The following is a 19,999-nucleotide window of genomic DNA, read 5'->3' as shown; positions in this document are numbered from 1 at the left end:
AGTTACAATATTTGAGGTGGAAGCAAGATCTGATATGTAGTTTTACTTGTAACGTAACACTAACGTATTTTAATGTGCTATACACTGGAACAGTGACAAAACCCGTAGAAGGATCGTTTTTTTTTTCCAGACGGAATTCACATCTAAGATAGTTGTGCCCTTAACAGTCACGTTCATAACAAACTGTGATTAAGGATGCCATTGGATAGTGCTTCCTCCACAAAGCTGTGTAGACTATAAGACTGTATATGATGACAGTTTCTTCTTTTTCTTTTTTGCTGTGACGTAAGGGGGTGAAAATAGCCAATAACTTAATCATGAAATATGATGATAGTTGTTTTTTTTTCTGTGATGTAAGTTACAAAGGTAGCTTGAAAATGCCCAAGGGGGCGAAGTTAGCCAATAGCTTAATCGCGAAATAAAATGATTATCTTAAAAATAAAAACAGCCTATGCAGGAAAACGACTTTCCTCAAGAAAGTTTCTTCTTAAATTGGTTTTTTACAACTTTTTCATGTACATTTTATTTCTTGTGGTTAACGTATTTCTGTTTTCGATTCAGACCTCTTTCTCAATTTTTATACATGCCATTTTCATGTTCTCGGCTGACTCTGCCAAATACAGAAGCCCGTAAAATTTCACCCAAGTTTTCTTAACAACATAGGACGAAAATCGTGGTGTCAATTTCGTACCCTCATTATTGTTAAAACAAGGTGCACACAAATCAAGTTTTACTTCTATGGAACGCATGGAGTTACTCTGTCCGTGGTAAAGTTGTGTCAGCCATCAAGAATCGCTGGTTTGTTTATATCTTTCATACTTCACTGGTTCGATGTCGTTTGGTAGGCGTCACCTATTTTGAGTGGTGATGCGCAGTGGGCGTTGTGTGTACTGTCTTCGTGGGAGGGAAACAATCGATCTGCAAGCTGTAACCTTCCGTTACTAATAGGACAGTCCTCTCTGTTTATCCGCTGTGTTCAAATAGTAAGTTATGCCGTAATTTACGTACAATTTCACACAGAGTGACTTAGATAATGTTTGCTACACATAACTTTCAGACGCCCTAATTTTATCCTCATCACCCATGAAGCTCTTGTTTAACTCACCATACCTTTGAATCTTTTGATAGATCGGGCTCAATATTAGTCAGTAAGTTAACTTATATATTACTTAATTATACGTTTTCTAGAAGCCTTTCTGTTAAGTAGGTGTATGACGGCTTTGGACTTGAGTGTTAGATCTAGGTTAAATCTTGATTGTGGTGACAGACTGATCGTTACTGTAGCCCGTGGTCTAGGCTAGGGCGAAAAATAATTTGGTTGTGCATTGGCGAAGCCAATGAACGTGAATGCCAAGTAAAGGTTATCGCAACAGGTTGACCAATAGCGTAGCCCTTTGATTAAGATCATGGAATATTTAAACGCACTTTGCCATATTTAATACGCTTTTCGTACAAACTAAAATTGCAAAATAAATTCAGAAAACTTATATTGCATCTGACGATTATTTGGTGCGCGTTATGTACATATACCGCACAAAAACTGCGAGAAAAGCACAGAGGTCCGATAGGTAATTTTTACCAGGTTTTGTACCCATATTAGTTCGATGCACGGTCCAGGCCTGGGGTATATAACATGTTACTACCAAATTCTGAAATCCTGAATTAGCCTTTCGTGTGTTTGGTTCTGATAGATTAATAGAAACGCTACCTTGTCCAAATGAAAACATCATGGCACATAAGAAATTGGAGAAGTAACAAGTGAACAGCTTTCAAATCTCGAAGAAGCCATTGAAACAGAACTAGCCATTACGTAAGTCAGTCGTGAAATGCGTGAAAAGTAAACTATAACCCGAAACAGCATTACCGTATGTAATTGCTTTAACGATGTCAGAAATTTGTACAGTGCTGTATAAGAGAATCAATTCTGAAATGATACTTATTTGGTTGTTGTATATTACTAAATATTTCATGAATTTTATTTGTTTACCTTTTGACAGGTTTGGTTTTATGTTTGATTCATGAGCAATATTTATGTACAGTGCCACAGTACCAAACTCTGCAAAACAATAGCTACCATCCATCAACTCTTCGCTTGTTTAGCTTTTAGACTGTGTGAAAGTACACATATGCTTAACTTCTTTCAATTTTTACCCTTAAGGTGGGTGCAGAATTGTAAAAGATTCAATCTATCATGGCTGTATTAGTTTATGCTCCTTGTCATGGCTGAAAGATATTAATGACCCAATACCAGATAACTGCATGTGCCAGTCAAAACTTTAAATAAATGAATAATGTAGAATTACAGTATTACACCCATCTCCTAGTTGTATGTAAGGCTCGTAGCTCATTACATGTGTCCCATGAAGTTGACTGGCAAGTTGCTCATTGCAGTAATGTACAGAGAAAATGGTATAACCAAGTTGTGGAAGAGAATCAGTGGCTTTTGAGCTAAACAGAGGGGGGGGGGGGTCCTAAAAGAAGGAAATTGAGCAGCTGAGCTCCTCATCTCTCAATATTTGAGAGAGATGTTGACTATGTTGGAGTGTGAAGGCCAGCAAACATGATACAGTGGAACAGTTTGCTATCCAGACACTGCACAGTGAAGAATGCAGACTCTAGTTTGGCTGTTTGGTGGAAAGTTCTTTTTTAAAAAAATCATTAAATGACAGCAAATTGCAGAGTTTCCTAGTGTGTGTTGAAGTGGATTGTTGTTGAAGTCTTTGTCTCCTACTTCTATGGGAAGTGTCTTAGTTCAAATATGATACACATACACTTTCAGCCTTTACTAAAGGAATGTGAGACAATGAAGGAATAGCATTCATGTGTGTGGACTCTCCAGGTAGGAATATCAAAAATTTAGGAAAGTACAGATTTCTACGTACCATAAAGAAGACACATAAAGTTGCAGACACACAATTAACGCTTCCAACAGCTGTCCGTAGACAACATGGAACACAATTCCAGATGCTTATGGAGATCAGTCTCTTTCTCTGGTAGTAATAAAGTTCTTAGATAGTGTCTTTTGTGTCTGCTGCTTGACAGGTCTTTTTTGTGGTTAATATTAATCTTTTCCTACATTGTTGGTATTCATGTGTGTGGAATATTTGTGGCACTGCATAGAGTAACTTCTTGATGAGGATAGATCTTTCACTGAATTTTAAATTCATCCTTATAGTGATCTATACAGGGTGTTACAAAAAGGTACGGCCAAACTTTCAGGAAACATTCCTCACACACAAATAAAGAAAAGATGTTATGTGGGCATGTGTCCGGAAACGCTTAATTTCCGTGTTAGAGCTCATTTTAGTTTCGTCAGTATGTACTGCTCAATGGAACATGTTATCATGATTTCATACGGGATACTCTACCTGTGCTGCTGGAACATGTGCCTTTACAAGTACGACACAACATGTGGTTCATGCACGATGGAGCTCCTGCACATTTCAGTCGAAGTGTTCTTACGCTTCTCAACAACAGATTCGGTGACCGATGGATTGGTAGAGGCGGACCAATTCCATGGCCTCCACGCTCTCCTGACCTCAACCCTCTTGACTTTCATTTATGGGAGCATTTGAAAGCTCTTGTCTACGCAACCCCGGTACCAAATGTTGAGACTCTTCGTGCTCGTATTGTGGACGGCTGTGATACAATATGCCATTCTCCAGGGCTGCATCAGCGCATCTGGGATTCCATGCGACGGAGGGTGGATGCATGTATTCTCGCTAACGGAGGACATTTTGAACATTTCCTGTAACAAAGTGTTTGAAGTCACGCTGGTACGTTCTGTTGCTGTGTGTTTCCATTCCGTGATTAATGTGATTTGGAGAAGAAATAAAATGAGCTCTAACCTGGAAAGTAATCGTTTCAGGACACATGTCCACATAACATATTTTCTTTCTTTGTGTGTGAGGAATGTTTCCTGAAAGTTTGGCCGTACCTTTTTGTAACAGCCTGTATATGAGTGTCTTCACTGGGGAGATAATGTGTGTTGCTATTTGGCTACAAGGACCTAAATATGCCTGGGAAATCATGGTATAGACTTCAAAGTACATCCCTGGCTTTAAAATTCCCAATATCTAAATTAATTGAATATCTGTGGACCTCTTCATTTGTAATGTTCACATCCAACAGCCTTGGATAAAGCTGTAGACAACAAGTAACATGATTCCAGGTACTTACGGTGATCAGCCTCTCTCTCCCTGGTAGTAATAGTTCTTCGATATGTATGTGCTTATATAAGTTATGGGAAAGAGGAGTGTGGTCAGGTGGTTACTTGTTAATGAGATATCAGAGCATTTCAAATACTATTGTTTTGATTGTTCTCATAAACAGGAAAAGCCAAGATCAAATTCAAACATTTTACAGTTTTGCAGACTTTGTGGCAGATTATATATCTTTCTTAAGTGCTGAATTCCACCTGTTACTCCACTTTAGTACTCCCAAAGTTACACATCTGGTGGCTTGCTTGATATAATTTTGAATATCTTGAGTTGGTAAAATTGAAGTTTGCAGTACCAATGGTTGGTTGTGACCCATGTTGTCAGGACAGTGGATACCTCTATTTCAAGCTTATACAGCTTGGCGACCACAACAACTCTCATTACACAGACACAAATAATACAGAAAATAATGAATCGCAGAAATAAGTTGAAACCAATGATTTTGGGTGGGAACAAACTAAATATTTGGCAATCCTAATAACGAAGACATTCCAAAACATACTAATGTAAAAATGAAGCAAACAGAATCCTCAGTAATCAAAAAAGCACAATTAAAACAGAGTATCAGAAATTTCACTTGACTTACATAGTTAAAACAAAGTCTACAGTCACAAACCCAAAATTTGTCCATGTAGTTGTCAAGAATCTAACCTTATCAATGTGGGTAAGCCAAACTCCATGATGCCTGCCAGCCATAATCTAACATATATAAGCAACAACAACCACAAGATATCATAAATTGGATCCACGCAAATTTTGATACATAAGAAATACACAATTGTGCACATAAATACTCATACCATACATACTAAAATTAAAAAAAAAAGACCATAAAAAGGTGCTTACCAATCAGTCACACGACACAAATCTAGTGAGACCAAAATAATGTCAACACAGTATTTCAAATGCTCACTCTAGACTTTGCAGAGAAGGAACCCCTCTGGACAGAATTCCATATATTGGTCCACAGACATCCCCACGTATACTGGTCCATGGTCTGGGATGCAGCTACTTTGGTCAGTCTCGTACATTATCAAAAACACAATACTCCACACACTTGGCATTTAAACTGAATAACTATAAGAATCTAATCATGGTCATTGTGTTGTCTCTCATTGTAGCATTTGGGGACCTATTTATGAACTTCATTGTCATATGCATAACTGACATACATACAGACCATTAATCTCCTACCATAAGCAGCATACTGCACTGATGAAGAAAAGAAAAAAAAAAAAAAACTATTGCCTATAATTCCAAACATTAAAATAACTAACAAACTCTCCCATTATTATTCTCACAAACAGTACACAATAAGCCCAATGAATCACTTGCAGACAATTTAGAAAACAAACATCTCATGCTAAAGTGCAAAAACATTGGTCTACTTCAACATGCCCTCTGCAAACACTATCCATTTCAAATACACTGTGCTACCGTGATGTTGCACACAACACAGTTAAGTTGCAGGTCAAAGTGTGTGCTTTGTTACTGTGTTCATTCCCTAGAGTCCATACAAGACTGAATGCAAATGTGATGTCATTTTGGAATGTTACGAATGAATGTACTCAGTTACTCTGTTGAGACTGAGTGTAACATTGTCACCTACTGCTCAGTAAGCTTTGAAGGCAAGTGATTGAGGTTACGTCTGATATTTCCCTGGGGTGGGATTAGAAAGAAGATTGAAGAGTAATTAGTGATGCTTATAAATATTATATGGTGGTAATAGAAGCAGATGACGACAAATACATTTATTTACTTATTTAAAGAAATAACCACCGATTCAAAATAAGAAAGATTACTGGCAGAATTAAATCCTGTATACCATTAATAACCTTAATAGAGTGAAAAAAATTGCAAGAATTGGAGTAGTTCATGTTAAAATACTATTTTTCTGTAAGATACGTTGACTAGTATCGAAATATAAGATACAGTTAGGGACATGTTTTGACAATGGATTTCTTGAGTTTAGCATTACAGTGGAGAGAAAAAAGAGCAGTGAGAAAATCTCAAGGGAGGATATTGTTGAATTTGTACTTTGAATCTGTAGAAGGAAGGCTAATCTCAGCAGCATGTGAAGGCAAATTTAAATATTCTCTAGCAAAATCTTTTGAAAAGTGCTGTCTGCATTGGAGCTAATTCACTTTTACTTCCAGCAATAATTAATTTTATAATTTTAGGAATGTTGTTATGGATTCGTTCCAGGTTTGCCAGGGAACAAAATCTGTGGATAATGAACAAAAAACAGTGAAATAGGTGAGAACGCAGATCTACAGAGAGAAATGGTTGATATGATCAGTAGAAATTCTGGAGCTGTGAAAGCTGACATATTGTGTATTCTTTAGCAATCATTTCGGAGATTGATTATGCCAATTGTGTCTGTATGTTTCCCTTGAGGCACAAAAGCAATTACTTGTTTGGATACATATGTACAATATGTGGGTTTAGTTATGTATACATGTGGGTGATTTCATGTTGATAGAAAAGTAATATTTTTAACCTGATTGTCTCAGATTTCTTTTAAGTTTGTTGCATTTCATGATCCAGTTAAGAGATGAAAGACTGCAAATTTGCATAGCTATATAACAATTGTGAGGACAGTTACAGGACACTGAAGTTCGGAAAGTCTGTTAAATTTACACACTTGTTTCTCAATGTAAAAGTTTATAATTCAAATATATTGTATTGCTCCAGAACATTATCATGAATATGAAAACAGAACAATAAAGGAATCATGTCCAAAAGTTTTTCATTTTTTTATTTGTAGTTTATTTTTATTTATTTATTTATTTATTTATTTATTTTTTTGAAAAATTGAAAGAGTCTTATTTTGTGATGTGAAAGGTGAAGGTCAGTAATTTGCATTTAACAATTCTTAGAGACCCATTATGTTGCACATCAGTATAAAGCTGTACTCGTTAGTTTTTCAGTGATGTAGGTTTCATTGCTGTATTGGAATGAGTATGTGAATTAATCATTTGTATTGAAGCAGGCACATTTAAATCATTCACAATTTCCAAACATAGGTAACCTGTACCTTATCTCTCAACTGTTGTATACCTCTACAGATTGGCAGTTTTCCATCTCTTATCTGGGTCATTGAATGAACCAAATTTGAGTAGGGCTCATTGAGTGGTGCATTGAGTTGACATGGAATTACCCTTTTGTAAGCCCTGTAAACACGTGACATGTTCATATTGCCTTCATTTCTGAGTACTGTTTTTGCTTTATTGAATTTCTGTGAATATTCTTATTCTTTTACATGTATGCTGTAAATAATTTTGGCACTTGGAAATATATTTTGTTGCAGTTGTGTATTTTGGAATTACTTCTGAAGAATTTTTAAAAAAATATGGCTGATCCAGGATTTCCAAGTCAGCACGTGACAACAACAGGCACAACAACAGTTACAAATACAACTGTTACACCAGTTATTCGTTTTGATAAAACTTATATCAAGACAACTCCGGGCATCTTGAAAGTGGCTCAGATAGTAAGTGCTTTCATAATTTAAAAGCTCTTATGCAATTTATATTATTTGTCAAACCCAATACTGTAAATTGTCATGTGTAATCTCGTACTGGATTCAAAATGGATGCTTCCTTTACTATTACAAAATTGCACAGTAGATAATTACGGATAGTTCAGTGTTCCAAATTTGAACTCCCATTACATTAAGAAGAGATCTAAAAGAAATGCTGAATTAAAACATAAAATTCCTGCATGTTTCATTATATTTTAGCCTCCTAGTGCTGATTTGGCAGAAAGTCAGGTTAGTAAGTAATCCTAAAATGATCGTTACTTTGCATTACTATAGTGCTATAGCAGTCATATCACCATTGTGTGTCATGTTACATTTTAAGTGACTGTGCATTTCCTGATGCATTAGCTAAGAATCTTATATCCTTGTGTTAATGTGTATTGAAGGCAGTTACTTCCCTTTTACATGGTCAGACTACACAATTATTAGGAAATTATTGCTGTGACACAGTAGTTTGTGTAAAGACAGTGTTGGCACATTGCACATGTAGTTCAGTTGCTGGCACATCTACATCTGTACTCTGCAAACCACTGTGAGGTACATAGCAGACTGTATGTTCCATTGTACCAGTAGTTAGGGTTCCTTCCTGTTCTATTCACACATGGCATATGGGAAGAATGATTGTTTGAATGCCACCAAGTGTTCATTAACCATCTTAATCTTTTCCTCACAATCCGTATGTGAGCAATAGGTAGGTGTTTGTATTGGGTCCCTAGTGTAATCTTTTAAAACCGGTTTTTGAAACTCGGACCTTTGCCTTTCGCGGGCGAGTTAGTCTTGGTCCAGCACACTTTTAATCTGCCAGGAAGTTTCATATCAGCGCACACTCCGCTGCAGAGTGAAAATCTCATTCTGGAAACATTCCTAAGGCTGTGGCTAAGCCATGTCTCCACAATATCCTTTCAGGAGTGCTAGTTCTGCAAGGTCTGCAGGAGAGCTTCTGTTAAATTAGGAAGGTAGGAGATGAGGTACTGGCAGAAGTGAAGCTGTGAGGACAGGGTGTGTGTCGTGTTAGAGTAGCTCAGTTGTTAGAGCACTTGACCGCGAAAGGCAAAGGTCTCGAGTTCGAGTCTCGGTCCGGCACACAGTTTTAATCTTTAAGAAACATAGCTAAATAACATTTACACTTCAAAAAGAACACTTATTTGCTGTAGAATCGCAATGACTGTGAAGTACAGTTTACTACTGTCTGGAAGAGTGCAGGAATATATCTTCACTAATGTCTCGGGTCTTTTTCTTCTAAATTGTTTCTTGTTTTTGACCAAAAAAAGCATGAAGGTGGAAAAGATTCTCTCCATGTATGCAATGCTGGCAGGGCAAAAAAAAGGCACTAATAAAGTAGCAGTAAAAATAGGTTAGTGTTTTGAATGAATTAATATTAGGACTTTAAATTGAACTATTTAATCGTCAGTATGAAAAAGAATTAAAAAATCCAATTTTATCCATTTGATTGGATTTTTAAAAACAACCATGTTTCTCAACCCTGGTTACTCCACAACAGGTAGAGGGGCCTCAACAAAGTATAGAAAGTGCAAATCTAATGTATGACAAGCGAAGGAAAAACTTTCCTTTGTGCAAGATAAAAGATGGTAGGCGTATCTAACAAAAAAGAATCCAATTGAAGCCCTTTTGATACCACAAAGGTCTAAATATGCCACAAGGAGAATTCTATGTGAAAATTGGGTTATGTTGTCTGTCTGTGCAGAGAAATGGCCTTGCTTTCCAGTTAAGTACTATGCTACAGAGAATGCCAACAGATTTAGACGAGAAACTAGTTAGCTTCCAGTGGTATGTCATCCATTTGCGAAAGTCAATCATTGTCTCTTCTTCAGATTGGCAGTGCTGATGAAATACCAGTATTTTTTGACGTGCCAAGTAATATGACAGTAAACATGAAGGGGGCAAAAGGTATCCCATTAAGAGGAACCAGGAATGGAAAAAAAAGAATAACTATGATGTTGGCTGTCACAGCCAATGTTACTTCTTTGTGTCATTCTGAAGAGAAAAACTATGCCATGAAGAAAATTAGTGATTCACTGCCAGGAAAAGGGCTGCTGGATGAGAACAAGACTAGTTCTTGACTGTCTAGTGTTTGGAATCAGACCTCAGGCATTGCTTGCTAAGAGAGCTATACTAATTTTGGATGCCTTTAAGAGACATCTAACTGATGAAGTAGAAGACAAACTTGCTGCACTAAAGGCAGACCTTCTGTGAGTGGAATCTTGCTTCATGGTCTTCCATATTATAAGAATCTATCAAGGGGTACAGTAAAAGCTGCATACCATATATTCTGTATGGCAGTGAGGATGCTGTTCTGTCGGATGAGATTGAAGAAAATGGTGGGAGTGAGTGATAAGTTGAACACTGGTACCGATAGCGATGAGAGCAAATAAGACAAAATATGGTACCGCTAAGTAAGGTGCCAGTATGCTGCATCATAAGTTTGTTGCATCGTATGTTAGAGCAATGTGTACAGACGTGTAAGTACAAGTAAATGTTATACTTTTTCTCCTCTCGAATACATGCATGGCATTGGGCCAACATGGTAAAATTTTACGCATATAGGAAATGCTTATATAATGCTCGTAAGCTTCCCTTAATGTGTAGGTTAAACTAAAGGGAGGCTGGCCGGTGTGGCCGAGCAGTTCTAGGCGCTTCCGTCTGGAACTGCGTGACTGCTGCGGTCACAGGTTCGATACCTGCCTCGGGCACAGATGTGTGTGATGTCCTTAGGTTAGTTAGGTTTAAGTAGTTCGAAGTTCTAGGGGACTGATGACCTCAAATATTGAGTCCCATAGTGCTCAGAGCCATTTGAACTAAAGGGAATTTGTTGAGAAAAAATTCCTCTGCCAACCACCACAAGGAATCCATAGTGTGTGTGACCTTGTTTGAATCAAGCTGGTTCATAGTGTGCATGAAGGGGCAGACAGTGCAAGCTTACACTAAGCCTTGGTGTTTTTGTTCAGTACCAGACAACTGCACGGAGGCAGTTTGCAAAAATTAATAATTGCTTTTAACAAGTGAGGATTCATTGACTGAAAAGTTATTTGAATCTGAAAACTGTGCTGTTTATTCAGCAAGAAAAAGAAATGAAATTAAGTGTCATTTACAAATTTGTAAGCATTTAATATAATTGTGCTAATAGTTCACAGAATTGATTTGGTGTGCAATAAAATTCAGCATTTCGGAACACATGCAAAATTTCTCTCCATAATTCATGTAACACAAAATACTGATCTGTCATAACAAAAATTAAAATGACGAAATGCTGCTAATTAAGTGCTATAGCCATACAATAAACTGAAATATAAGTTGAAGTTCTAAAATATCAAGACTAAAAAGTCCAGGCAAGTATAAAACTGGCTTATAGTCCTCCAAAGTGAGTCGGAAACTCGCACAGAGTTTTCTAAAACTGAAACCAGTAGTGAATTTGTGAAGTTCGGAACACACAAAATATTTCTATCACGTGAAACTGTGCAAATTCATGTTCTTCATAACGTAAGTTATTCAGACTGATTGACCAATTGGAACTGAGTGATCCAATGACTTACCCACAGACTGACTAACTGATAAAGCCTGCAATTCTCAAGGCTTATACCAGGTGTATAAGTATGAAGCCGGAGTTTCCCCACAGATGGTGCTAGCCACAAGTGTAGGGCCCATGAGACTGCATGTGCAGTGCCATCTGCTTCCTGTAACGGCTGACGGTGAATGTCGACTTACAGTAACCCAAGTTCCATACATCAGTATCTGTTTCAAACCAGTAAACATGCAGAGTTTTGTGCCTACGAACTATGATAGGCTGACAGCATTGGTTTTTGGTTATTGTTTGAAGAAAACTGCTGCAGAATCACATAGAACGCTTGTCAGAGCTTTCGGCAAACATGTTCTTGGGAAAACAGTGTTTTGGGTGGTTCAAAAAATTCAAAAGTGGTGATTTTGACGTGGAAAAACGAAGAGTGCAGAAACTACAAAAAAAAGTTCGAAGACAGCGAATTGCAGGTCTTATTGGATGAAGATAATACTCAAACTCAACAGGAACTCACAGAACAATTGAATGTGATGCAGAAATCCATTTCTCTTCGGTTGAAAGGTTTAGGAAGTGGGAAAATGGGTTCTGTATGGAAAAAAAAAAAAAAAAAAAAAATAGCAAGCAAATCGAAACACAAGTTGTGAAATGCTACTTGCCAGATACAAAATAAAGTAGTTTCTCCAACAAATAGTGACAGGTGATTAAAAATGGATATATTTTAGAATCCTAAGTGTCCTATATTGTGGGTGCCAGACAAACGATGGCATCTACTGCAAGACCAAATTGCTGTGGAAAGAAGACAATGCTCTGTGTTTCGTGGAATCAGAAAGGTGTCGTCCATTATGAGCTCCAAAAACCTGGTGAAACCGTTAACACTGATTGCTGCCAACAGCAAATGATCGAGCATTAAGTGAAAAACAACTGGAATATGGAAAAAGGCAACAGTCATATTGCTCCATGATAAAGCCCTGTCACACACAGCAAAATGGGTCAGGGAAACGATCGAGATGCTCAGTTGGGAAATACTAGGCATGCGACTTATTCTCCAGGCTTGGCTCCATCCGATTATCATCTGTTTGCATCACTGGGACATGCTCTCGCTGAACAACACTTCAGTTTGTATGGAAATGTACGAAAATGGCTTGCTGACTGGTTTGCTTCAAAGGAAGAACTGATTTTTTGGTGTGGCATTCATAGCCTGTTGGAGAGGTGGGAGAAATGTTTAAGTAGCAGTAGAGATTATTTTGAATAAAATATTGTTTATCAGTTTTAAGCAATAGACATGTAGTTATTGCAACCAAATTCCAGTTTCATACTTCTACACCTGGTACACATCATAGCCAGCAGATTGTCTCAAGTGTTCCATAGACAAATAATTTTGGGGCACCATTTAAATTTCACACACAAAACACATCAGTAATTGACCTCAGTATGAGCCTTTTAATGTTGATCACACTCAGACCTTTCAAATGAACATAAAATATAAGATATGTAAATAAGATAAAATTCTCTGACGGGTATGGTTACCTCAAGTTGTGCTTCTTTCAGCTGCAACCACTCTTGCAATCCAGGTGGCACAAAATTTAGATAACAGGCAAGTTTATTATTGGTCAGTTAGTTTTGTTAGTAATGACTTAGAGCTACTATTTGAGTATGTGATGACGAAGGTTAGGTATAGGTTGTTACAGATCTGCTTTCATAATGTCTTCTGCATTGATTAATATTCTGTGTCAATTAAAGTGGATTTTGGTCATATGGGTGAATTCAAAGGTGCAATGAATTCATCTCATTGATACAGAGCATTTGTGGTTTGTAGTTTTAACATAGGTTGTCAGGAACATGTTGATTGGTTTTATAGCAAATATGTGGCAGTTTGCATATGGCAGTTAAAAGGGCTTGCACAGATGCCAGACAGTACCTTCATCCATCTATCAACATATGAGAATTAATCTTCATTGTCAACCAATGACTGACAAGTGAAAAGTGCCCTGAATAGGTAGCCAATGAAACACAGTTGTTACTCATTCACATTTAGATACAGTCTTTCACCTTGTCACTTTATTTTCTGTAAACTTAAAAGTGTGTGTAAATAGTCTTTGGGCAAGATACAACATAGTGAACTGATGCTTATATTTACATGGATGTTCCATGGTTTCTACTGGACCAGTCAGATTGTGTGAAACTTTACACTCATTCCCTCTGTATTTATTTTAATTTTGCCAGTTTCCTTGAATGAAGGGTAACTTTCCTTAAGCTGAAGAAATTTTGAAGATACCCAATTACAAAATTTAAATATACTCAGTCCAGTCATGCTAATGCAACCACTGTCAGAAGCCAGAATATAACCACCTTTCGCAGCACAGACATGCAGGAAGATGGTTAATGTAGTTCTGGAAGGTAATGACAGGCGTGTGGAGCCAGGCCAACTCCAGCGCTATGGCCAGCTGTGCTATTCTTGGTTGAGGATCCATGGCACAATCTTCCCAATTGAGGTGATCCCCCAGATTCTTGATTGGGTGTAAATCTGGGGAGTCTGGTGCCCAGGGAAGTGTGTTAAACTCATTCTGTTGCTCTTTGAACTACACTGCAACTTATATGATACAATGCATTACCCTGCTGGCAGATGCCATTGTGCCTAGGAAAAAAAAAAGAACTGCATGTAGGGGTGGACATGGTCCCCAAGGATACCTGCATACTTGGGTTGATCCATTGTGCCTACCAGAATGAAAATATCACCCAGGGAATGCCATAAAACATTCCCCAGACCTTAACATTCCCTCTTCTGGCCTAGACCCCTCTGAAGATTGTTGCAATCATACATGCCAATGGCCATCTGTCCAGTAGTGCATAAACTGTGATTCATCCGAAAAGGCCATCTACTCCCACTCAGTGGATGTCTAGTAGCGGTACTGGTGTACAAATTGCAGCCTTCATCACTGACGAACAGCAGTCAGCATGTGTGCATGATTCAGGCGCACACTGCAGAAGCTCATATGCAGTAATTTTCACTGAATAATCATTGAAGAGAGACTGTTGGTAGCCCCTTTATTCATCTGGGCAGTCAGTTGCTCAATGGTTGCACATCTGTTTGCCTGTACACACTTCCATAGCTGTTGTTAACATGTCATCTGTTGCCCGTGGTGCACCATAGTTGCCTTGGGGGCAGTTTTGGATAGCAACATTTTGCTGTGTCCGGTATACATTAAACATGACAGCATGCAAACAGTTTACAAACTTCACTGTTTCAGAAAGGCTTCCACCCTTGACCTGAAAGCCAGTGATCATGCCATTTTGGATGTCAGATAAATTCCTCCATTTCTGCATTATGACTATGACGCTGTTTTCTGCATCCTTGACACACTTCATGTACGCTCCAGTTAGTGCTGCCACCTGTTGTCGGAGAGTGGTTATTGCACATTGATGTTGGACATAGGCAGTGGTCACATTAATGTAACCAGACCATGTACATGAACATCTTACGGTTAATCCAAAAGCCAATCATGTAAATGGTCACCACATTATCCTGCTTACTGTGGACACTTTGATTCTGAACTGTTTCTTGCCGACATTTAACTTGTTCTAGTTGTTAGGCAGGAAAGTGTGCTTCTATAAGTACAATTCACTTCATATACTTAAGTAGTGTTAAGAGCCTGTTACAGTTTTAAAATTTGCTCTAACAAGTTATCTTCTTTTGCAGATTTTCAATCTGATTGGTTTCATATGCATCTCGGTATCTTACCAGTGGTGGCAGTCACGTGGTGGCTGGTTTAATACAGTCTCAATGACAGGATTCTGGTTCACGGGGATTATGCTGCTGTTTTACTTGTTTCACGTCATTGAGAAGTTCTACAAGGTTCCATGGCTAAAAATTGTAAGAACATGTATTAATCTCTTTGCGGTTGTTCAGTGTGTGTATTACTAAATTTGAAAAATGGTTTTAGCAAAATGTTCCAGATCACAAACTGCACTTCTCTTTACATTAATGTGTGAAGTTCTCATAATACAAGCATTCATACCCACATTGTACCGTGACAATTATTGTAACTAAAATAACTGATAGGTGTTAGTTTAAGGCCCTCTTGGATAATTGTGTAACATAGGATGCTCTCTAAGAAATTAAGTCTCCATTGCCAATTGGTTATTTGTGATCAGGTGTTGACATGTTTCCCAGGTTAGGACAGCCTTTTATCATACTGCAATTGAAATGATACTGATGAAATTTTTCAAGGAATCAATATTACGAAGCATTTTGTAATTGTAGCTGGGTTTGTATAAGAACTGACCATATAATCATCTGTTATGTCATTGACTACAAGCGAAAGTAGGAGCTCAAACCATTCATTAGAGGGGCTGGACAACAGTGTAAGTCTTTAATTTCATTGTAAAGTGCTGTACATGACAAAGATGTCTCAATTACACATTCATTTTTGCCACATTTTGCAACACCTCTAGCATTCTAAAGTGATTCACTGCTCACGAGAAGCAGCTCAGTAACAGTTTCAACAAAAGCTAGAGGTCGAATCTCTAGATCTTTCGTTGTAGTAGAAAAGTCTTGGAGGGCTGTTTACCTGAAGATATGAATGTACTTTCATGTGATGGCTTGAAATGATTCTCACTTACTTCTTTTCTCTAAGACGCTTGTCCCAGATATTGTCCTCTGTAAGGTCTGTTGCCCTTGAAAACAGACTAGAGAGTGTTGTTTAATGTGCTACATGCAATTTACCATAGCGTCTTGTTCCATAAAATTTTGGGGGAATTGCTGGATGTCTGCATCTTGTTGGCATGATATTTTAGTGTAGTCTTTTCTGGCCACCTTCAGGTGAATACTGATGAAAATGCACTGATCTCCAGCATTTAAGAGCCTGCTCGTGCACGTGTGGTGTATGCAGCTGTTGTTGTGCATGTGCTGCTAGAGCAAATGCTTTTCTGCTGCAACTCTTTGTGCCCACCATGGTGAAAGCTCATCTCATCAGTATCAAATATATTGTCTTCCCACAGAAACATAGAACAGCAGCAGAGCATGAAGTTTTTCAGTGACCTGATTTTATGCAGAAGTTGATAAAGCAACTCTGACAATTGTCTATTTGAACTGATTCACTGATGATGCAGCTTGAAAAGTTTGACTTATGGGTCAAAATTTTTGTTTTTGTGTTTCATCAAATGCCCAGTAGCTGTAAAATGTTCAGCCATAGCAGACTTACTGGCTTGGAGAAGGCGAATACGTCACTGATGTCCTACAGTGCGCTTCTGCAATGTGTGTGTCATTTGCCCTATATAAGATTGCCACTTTTGCATGGAATCCTGTAAGTACCTACCATGTGCAACTGTGTCATCTTTGGCATATCTCAAAAGTGCTGAGGTTTTGGAAGGATGATGAAAGATTACTTATTCTTCTTAATATTCTGCCTATTTTTGCTGAAACATTTCCTACATATGGTAGATAAGCAGTTGCTTTGATGAGCTCATCCTCATCCTTGTTCTGTTCTTTGTATGCCTGTAGTGTTCTGTACGTGCTGAGATGAATATCCATTCTTCAGAAATAAACTTTATGGATGTTAGAGTTCAATTTGTAGATTATTAGTATCTGAGATAGTATGGGCTCAGTGAATTAAGGTTTTAAGAATGCCTTTCATTTGCCCGATGGTGGAGATTAGTAGCTTGTAAGTAAAGGTCTGTATGAATTGGTTTTCGAAATACCGAATGCCCAAAGTGTGCCCTTGCCATTATGTCGCAATTAAGATGTCTAAAAGCAGTAAGCAACCATCTTTCTCCATCTCCATAGTAAATATTATGTTTTCATGTATGGAGTTGAGATTTTGAAGGAACTCTAGGAGACTGTCCAAACCATGAGGACAAACTATAAAAGTGTCAGTATATTGCCAAAATACCGTGGGTTTTAAAATACGTAGCTGAGGTAAGCGCTCGCTCCTCCAAATCTTCCATAAAAAGATTGGCCACAAGGGGAGTCAAAGGGCTCCCCATGCTGACACCATCAGAGTGTTTAAAAAAAACTTGTTCATTAAATAAAGTGTGTTGAGGAGAGAGTGTGATTGACCATTGCTGCAATGAGTCACAAACCTGTTAACAGTGAGATGTAGTGAATCCACATTTGTAAAAAGAAAAGAGATTGAAACTGATAAAGTTGTTGCTTTCTAGCTTAAGCAACTGAAATGTGCTGATAAAATGTATGTGGACACTTACCTACAATGGGCTTAAGTAAAGGTGCCAAATACTCGGCCAAATCATAGCTGGCTGCTCCTATATTGTTCAGTGTTGCACGTAAAGGCACACCTTTGTGGATCTTGGGTAGTCCATGCAGTCTAGGTGGAACTGAATTATTTGGTTTCAGCCTCTTACTGACCTCCTGTGGCAGGAAACTGTTAGATGAAAGTTCTGCTTTTCGCATCACACGGTAGGATCATTATCGATCTTGTGATAAGCTGATTCACACAATAAAACATTGATCTTGATATGCATCCTGTGACGTCAGCACAATAGTTACCTTGCTCCAGCTCGCCTACTGCCGTATCCACATCTGCTCTTGAGTTTTGGAGGGTTGTCTTCCCCATAGGCGAAATGTTGCTTTTCAGTGGTGTGGCTCTCGTCAAAATACAGCAAGACTCCAGACAAATTTCCTCTGTTGTGTCTGTTGCAAGATGGTGCACAGTCTCTTCGATGGTACTGATAAATTCCTTTAGTGAGGTGACATAAGTTAAGTAGCAGTATTAAAACTGCTTGCAAACATAAACATGGTAGCTTCATCTAAGGATTTCCCCATCAGGTTGATAATTGAATGTTGAATAGAAACATCTTGTTGCACCCATGTTGAAAATGTCAGTCAGTCTTTGTAGTCTGCCTCGTTGTGGCCTTTGTGTGAATCCAGACCACTTTGGCCCATGACGAAAAAATCTTTAGATGACTTTAATACTTAAAATTGTTCTAAATGACTAATGATTCTTTCTCTTTTTCTGCATCCAAATTACTTTCATCAGAAAGCTGATGCTACTATGTGGAGTGACAAATCACTACTGTATACAAATTAGCAAGTCATTCATATACTAATGTTACCATGTTTATTTGGTTAAATTGAATTTCGGCTAATTAGACTACTTTTTTAATGAAAACTAATATTAAGATACTAATTGTGGCTGATGCTCTTTCAGAACTATTGATTTATGACTTTACAAGAGAGTTGATGTGGTAAGATGCTGAAATTATCGAAGGTTTACGGTTTAATCCCAGACCAGCCTTCCTGATTAATATCCATCGTTTCCCTAATCACATCAGATGAAAGCTGGGAAGTGTTCATGGGCAAAGTAATGGGGATTCCTTCCTTGATCCTTATTGGCTCCAAGTAAGTACTCCATTTCTAATAACCTTGGTTCTTTCAAAACTTCCTACTGATCCTCTCCTTTGTAGCCCATTCACTAGTTTAATAGATAATGTCTTCAGTAATAAAGCATGTGTATGGGAAGGGAAGCACTTGACATGTGTGAGACTCTTTGGTTATCAAATGCAGATAAGTGGAAGCTAAAACTAAAATAAGTAATTTTACTGTTGAAGAAATTGTGAAGTAGTGGCCATCTTGTTGAAATAGTAAATAATTAAGTTTGTAGAAGATTACTTGCAAACAGTTTAGCTTTTTGTTTTCATAAGCATTTAAATATGTAAATGAAAACTTCCATCTCTCATTTCACGTAGTGAAATTTTCCTGCAAACTGCATGCTTTTGCAGTGTGGTAGTTGGGGCAGATATTGACCAATTAATATAAAAATGCAAGTTGAATTTGTTTTATTTTATTTATTTATTTATTTATTTATTTATTTATTTATTTATTTTGGTGGGGTGGGGGGTGGAGGGGGTTGTTGAACCTCAGACTAGCCTTCTTTCACATGAAGAGTTATTAGAAATTCCATGCAAGATAGGAAACCTCATCCCCATTTGTTGAGTGTTGACTGAAAGGAAATGCAAAAATGAATTTCTCAGCTGTATTGGTCATTTTAAAATAAAAGATTCAAACTGATTTAATCTCACTTTATAACAATGTGAGGTATATGTTCAAAACATTAGTCAGTGAAAGCTACAGAATTCTTCTGGAACAACTGTATGAAGAAATACATGTAGTACTTAAAAAATGAGTACAAAATAGTTTTCAGTGCTGTATGGAGAACATTTTCAGAAACAGTGAACATGTTTTTGAAATGCTTCCGAAACTAGACCAGTACATTGCATAGTCAAATACATGAAACAGTTCTAATGTTTGGGTTGTACATTGAAAAGTTTTCGAATGTCAAAGCAGAAACAGCCTTGTCTTTTTTCTTACCTATCTTAGATGACAAAATTAAAATTCTGGTTAGCCGCATTCTTCTGCCCTTTGCATGAGGACTAGACTAGACAGATGTTTCTTCTTTTATTAGTTAAATCAAAAAGTTCAAATTTCGTAGATTGGCTAACAAAAGAGTTAACAGCACTTCTTGTGGCAGCCAGTGTTAATCCTACTGCTGTTTCCACAATGCTCAGGACATTAAGGAGCCTAACGTGTTTAAAATTGGACTCGTCAGTTCCCAATATGGTTAAGTCTGGAGACACCAACTGATCCTGATAATTTCTGTTTTTTATGCAGTAGAATCATCATCATCATCATCTTACAGTAGAATTTCATTCTTTTGGTGCTTAGCACACATGTTTATAACCATCACAGCTATG

The 19,999-nt window shown here is 37.7% G+C and overlaps 1 protein-coding gene across 1 annotated transcript in view; it reads left to right on the top strand.

Annotated features, from left to right (window-relative positions):
* Positions 1-838: 838 nt before the first annotated feature.
* LOC126237042 (CKLF-like MARVEL transmembrane domain-containing protein 8) overlaps positions 839-19,999 on the top strand; it is a 34,510-nt gene continuing 15,349 nt past the window's right edge. The window contains exons 1-3 of the mRNA XM_049946803.1: positions 839-983; positions 7,531-7,713; positions 14,991-15,164. Of these exons, the coding sequence (XP_049802760.1) occupies positions 7,573-7,713; positions 14,991-15,164 (315 nt within the window). The 5' untranslated portion in view covers positions 839-983; positions 7,531-7,572. The remainder of the gene's footprint in view (positions 984-7,530; positions 7,714-14,990; positions 15,165-19,999) is intronic.

Source organism: Schistocerca nitens, chromosome 2 (assembly GCF_023898315.1).
Source record: "Schistocerca nitens isolate TAMUIC-IGC-003100 chromosome 2, iqSchNite1.1, whole genome shotgun sequence".
NCBI classification, from domain to species: Eukaryota; Metazoa; Arthropoda; class Insecta; order Orthoptera; family Acrididae; genus Schistocerca; species Schistocerca nitens.
The sequence above is the reverse complement of the archived record's forward strand: the minus strand, read 5'-3'. Positions and strand labels throughout refer to the sequence as shown.